The sequence below is a fragment of the Egretta garzetta genome, unplaced genomic scaffold (genome assembly GCF_000687185.1).
Source record: "Egretta garzetta isolate BGI_Z169 unplaced genomic scaffold, ASM68718v1 scaffold440, whole genome shotgun sequence".
Classification (NCBI taxonomy): Eukaryota; Metazoa; Chordata; class Aves; order Pelecaniformes; family Ardeidae; genus Egretta; species Egretta garzetta.
The window spans coordinates 1,247,119-1,252,083 of record NW_009258293.1 but is presented as its reverse complement, the minus strand read 5'-3'; the positions used below and the strand labels follow the sequence as shown (position 1 = coordinate 1,252,083).

General features: G+C 54.9%; 1 protein-coding gene across 1 annotated transcript in view; it reads right to left on the bottom strand.

The window, feature by feature from the left end:
* Positions 1-4,965, bottom strand: part of LOC104125416 (fer-1-like protein 4) — a 40,195-nt gene that overhangs the window by 24,132 nt on the left and 11,098 nt on the right. The window contains 7 exon segments of the mRNA XM_035893361.1: positions 3-59; positions 698-818; positions 1,571-1,769; positions 2,472-2,580; positions 3,202-3,566; positions 3,740-3,926; positions 4,687-4,870. Of these exon segments, the coding sequence (XP_035749254.1) occupies positions 3-59; positions 698-818; positions 1,571-1,769; positions 2,472-2,580; positions 3,202-3,566; positions 3,740-3,926; positions 4,687-4,870 (1,222 nt within the window).

The following is a 4,965-nucleotide window of genomic DNA, read 5'->3' as shown; positions in this document are numbered from 1 at the left end:
TCTTCTGCTCTAGGCTTTGACCTTCTCGACAGCTTCTCCACGTCATCCAGCCCCTGCTCCTGCGGGGAAAGCACAACATTCAGGGACTTTGCACCTGGCTGTGGGGTCAGAGTGAAACATTGCGGGGATGCATTTGCCACAAATGGCTTGTGCCCTTCTGTGACACTGGGGATTGTGAGAGTCCTGCAGGTCAGCGCTGTGCTGCCAGGGACTCTCTGCAGCTTGGGGATAACCTTAATGCTGGTTATTACAACTGCTTGTGTGTCAGTCCTTGAGCAGCCCCTGAAACACACTAGCAAGCTCTGCATTCAGATTTCCAAGCCCAAAAGGGAAAAACGAGGCCCTGGGAAGAGACTGCACACCCCTGATGACAGCCCGAGGCCGAGAGTCTGCTTGCAGCAGCATCTCCCCAGTGCACATGCAGCTCAGGACTGGCAGCAGAGGAGCTTTTTGTCACAGACAACACGTCACTCACACATCCAGGAGCCACTGCCAGGCTGCAGTACAGCATGGGCTCCGCACTCACTGCCCTACCCCACAAGTCTAAAGGGCAGGTGGGCCTAAGCCCTGTGAGAGACATGGACTCGCATGGGCAGTGAGGATGTTTAAGGCAAACTTCTCACAGAGCAACTGTGTGTGCTACAAGGAAAGCACATCAGGAAGGACCATGCACTGACAGACACCCTGAACATGCTACCAGGCGCTCTGCCAGCTTGACAATCCAGTTGGAAACGCAGAGTCTCCAGGTGTGATCCTCCCAGTAGCTCCACACGTACACGCAGGGTTTCTCATGCATCATGGGCAGGCAGCTGTATGACCTAAGGGCAGCAGGCACAGGAGGTTACGGCCGCTGTTTGCAGAAAACACATGCCATGTCACAACGCAGTGCTTGCGCACCCGATGCAGGGAGCAGCATCCGGGCTCTGTTCTCCTCGCAGAGAACCAACTGTTTTGGGCCCTGCACCACAGATGTGGATGCAAGTTGCTGGGTCCGCCCTCTGCCATCCCAAAATAGTGCACAGGGTTTCTAGCAAAGAGAGCGGCACATGCTCAGAAGAATGAGGCTGATGGGAGCTGCTGAGATTTCTTGCTGCGATGGGACTGAGTAATAGCAGGCACAGGGCTCAACGCAAACACCAAGACATTATCATGCCTGTGGGACAAACCAGACAGCATTCCCAGAGCAAACATATCACAAGAGCTTGTGTATGTGTCTTGCTGCTCACCACAGGATAGCATTTGACATAGTACTCCTCTCCTGCCTCCTCACTGGAATCTTAGGACACTGCTTGTTAACCAGAATAGGGCTTGCTATTAATTGATGGGTCACAGTTTCCCTGGGACCCTGTCCTTGGCCACCTGCACACATTAACCAGACACCGTAGGGCCTGTAGGGCTAATGGGCAATGGCAGCCAGCTAGGCCATGGCAAGCTGCAGGGTTGCAAAGAGGAGAAACACCTGCACAGGAGTCACGTCGCTGAGCAGACCTCTAATAACATCTGGAATAACCAACCTGGGAAGCTGGGGCAGGACCAGGGCAGGTGGGAAAGAAGGACAAAGAAGACTCACCTATCATACTCCATGGGCTCTGCTCTCTGGCTCTTTGTCACTGACTTGTTCAGTGTTGCTGAAGCTGGGGCCAGGACTTCAACATCCCGCTCGCCATCTGAACCAGGGTCCAGCAAAGGCTGCTTTTCTTCTTTCACTTCTCCCTTTTCCACTTTTTTCCATACTTCAGTCACAACCTCTTCAGCTTTGCCATAGTTTCCTTGAAGTTAAGCATTAAACAGTAAACAGATAAGTGGGATCACTGTTAAACAAGTTTGCTAGCTTGCAAAATAAGAGTGCAATCATCCTGCCAAGAGAAGCACATGGGCATGCACTGCTTTTGGAACCAGCAGTTCAGTAACATCCAACCATCAGAGCATCACAAGGACAGGTCTGAGAGGGAGCTGGACAATTGCAAGCAAGTTCTTGTGTATGCGTTCAAATTCCACGAGCTCCACCAAGACTTCTCAGCATCAAGCATCTCCACCCATCCAGCTTAGCAGGTGGCAGCTTGGACCTGCTCTCCTACCATTGTTTCTACATCACCGCCTGTCACAACCCCTCAGCACCACATGGCCAACCCCAGTATCCCAGCTTCCTCTCCTTTTCTTCCCTTTCTTGCTCTCAAACCCTTCTACCTCTTCTCACCCTCTCTTCCCAGGAGAGCTTCAACCACTCTCCCCAAACAGGACAGACAAACACTGCAAATCTCCAATCCCACAGGAGAGCATTCAGACTTTTAAGGTAATTAAAGCACTGTGCACACTCCCTGGCCTCATCCCCTATCCCTCCTGAGTTCCTGTTTCGGAGGCTTGAGCTGTGCAAGGGCTGGCACCTTAGGACTGCAGTGCTGACAGGCTGTCCGAGGGAGGTTCGCACTGTTCTCACAGTTTCTGGACGTGGGGCCCTGGGGCATACCCACCTATAGAGACTTCAAAGCTGACAGGCTTGGAACTGAGAGAGGAGTCCATCATAGTGGCTTCAAAGAAGGCAGCAAAGAGGAGGAATTCCTCCTTCCTCCCCAGTGCATTCTGAGCAAGGAAACAGAAATCAGCCTGAGCGCCTCGTGTGCCAAAACACTGCCTCAGCAGCCAGTGCCTGCCACCCCTCCCAAGGGACATCAGTTGGATGCTGCTGAGGTTATCACTGCTGGGCTGCCTGACATGGGACAAGTTTTCTTGGAAATCCCAGGGAGTTGGTGCAGAGCCATGGCTTTGGTTGATGCTTGTGTGAAGCCACTGAGCAGGTTTATAGGCTAAGGGATGGCTACTGTATCAACACAGCTGCATCTTGCCTGCCTCTCCAAGGCCAACTGGAGACCGAGAGCCAGCTAACAGCTCCCTGACTCCAGGGGAGAAAAGTACCTGCTCGAAGGCAGCTGTGCCCTGGGAATAACCCCCATGTGAGAGTCCTCCCTGCATCAGGACAGCAGTGCATGTAGGGATGCTCCCATGTGGGAGGCAGTTTTGGGGCTGCGGATGTGGCCTCGGCCCTTCCAGAGGCTCAGAGAGCCCTGGATGGCTCAGCAATGGGCAGGCTGGGTTTGCTCCAGCACTGGTACTCCAGCAAGCAATCCCACTGCCTCTTCCCCATGAGGCCTGTGCATGGCACAGGCCAGCATGGGTCAGCCACGCCAGCATGGCAGAACTTACCTCGGGGAGTGGATGAAGCTCTTCCACCTCCACAGTGACCTGCCCAGGCTGCTCGGCCTCCTGAGAGCCCCCAGCCTCCTCGTCTCCCTGCAGCTGGCTCAGTTCTTTGGCTTTCTCCTTGGATTTCTTACTTTTCTTCTTCAGCTTCAGTTTGCTTAGGGCACCTTTTGTCTTGTCCCCAAGCTTCCTCTCTGCCACGCTAGGGCTGCTGAAGATCTCCACTGTGATGGCCATAAGGATGCGCCCACGGTAGAAGATCCCCTCGCCCATGCCCTCATTGAGGTCCTTGTGGATGTCCCGCAGAGCTGAGTTCTGGGGGGAGCCATACAGGTTTACCCAGGCTGGGCCAAATGTGGGGTTAAAGCCTGCAGCAACAGGGACAGAGTCTTAATTACACCACAGGGTGCTGCTGCAGAGAGACCTTCCCCCAGGACACAGGGATGTGAGCGTGCTTCCGCCTCTCCTCCTTCCCACCTCCAGGAAACCACCATGGCTGAGCATGGGGCTGCCCAGGATACCCTGCCATGCCAGGCCTCACCATTCCTGCCCGGGTCCGAGATCTGCTGCAGGTCAATGTAGTGTGTAGCAATGGCCACCTCACCAACATTGGCATCATCCAGCACCTGGACTTTTATCTTCCTGGCCAGAGGCGGAAACATCTCAATGAAGCTGATCTGCTCATTCCACTCGGGCTCAGTGGTGTTAGTCTCCACTGATGTTTCCCCCTGGGAAGGAGAAAGCATGAAAGCCACACAGTCCCAGCTGGCAGCCTCAGAGCCTCTCTGGTGTGCTCTCCTGTCCCACCTGCAGACAGTGCTGGGCAGGCTCTGGAGGTGGCAGTGTCCCTGCTCCTGCCCCCATCCCAGAAATTGGTCTCTGTGCTTCGGGGGCTGTTCCAAGGCTCTGGCCATGCCCTGCACAGCCAAGGGAAATGCTGGAAGCAAGTGGGCAGCACCACCAGACCCAGAGGTGTCGCAGGATCCCCTGGGAGCACCCCCAGCACACCGGGCTGCCCAGGGACTGACTCTCATCTTAATGGATATCACAGGACAGAAACCCTGACCTTGGGTGCAAGAAAAGGGCCATTAGCTTAGTAAACTCTCCTGAGGGTGTCAGGCTGAGTCCAGCTTGCCACAGAGGACTTCTGCTCCAGGATTTATTTGACCCTCTCCTTACGTTTAGGGATATGAAATCTCTGCCTGCACAGCCAGTAGCTCAGCTGGTAGCTGTGCTCAGGGCTGGGGCTGTCCCCCACACAGCTCTCTGCAGAGACAAAAGTCCCACAAAAGCCTTCTCATCCAGGCACCACGCATCCATGGCCAGATGACACAGGCCACTGCCAAAGACAGCAAGACTTGGGCTCTGCCAGCCTGTCTCCAGTGGGACTGCTGTGGAGGCTCCTGGCAGCATCAGCCCAGCACATGCTGCTGCACAGCCAAGGGAGGATCAACCTGGCCCCACACAGACCCCCCCCGACAGACTCACCTGCTGCCCACAGAACGAGATCTGCACATATGGGTCGACAAAGACTTTTTTCTCCCCTATGATCTTGGAGAAACCACCCATGATGCCCGCACTCATGCTGGGCAGACCCTCGGCACAATACAGCTTGATGCAGACCCTGGCCCAGGGTCTCTCTGCAGGGACTCTCTTAGGCAGCAGTAGGTTCCTGAAAGACAAATTCATGTTCTGGCTCTCTCCTGGAGCCCAGGAACCATGATGCCAAGAAATGCCCTGACTGGCAGGAGGGTTGGATCCTGCCCC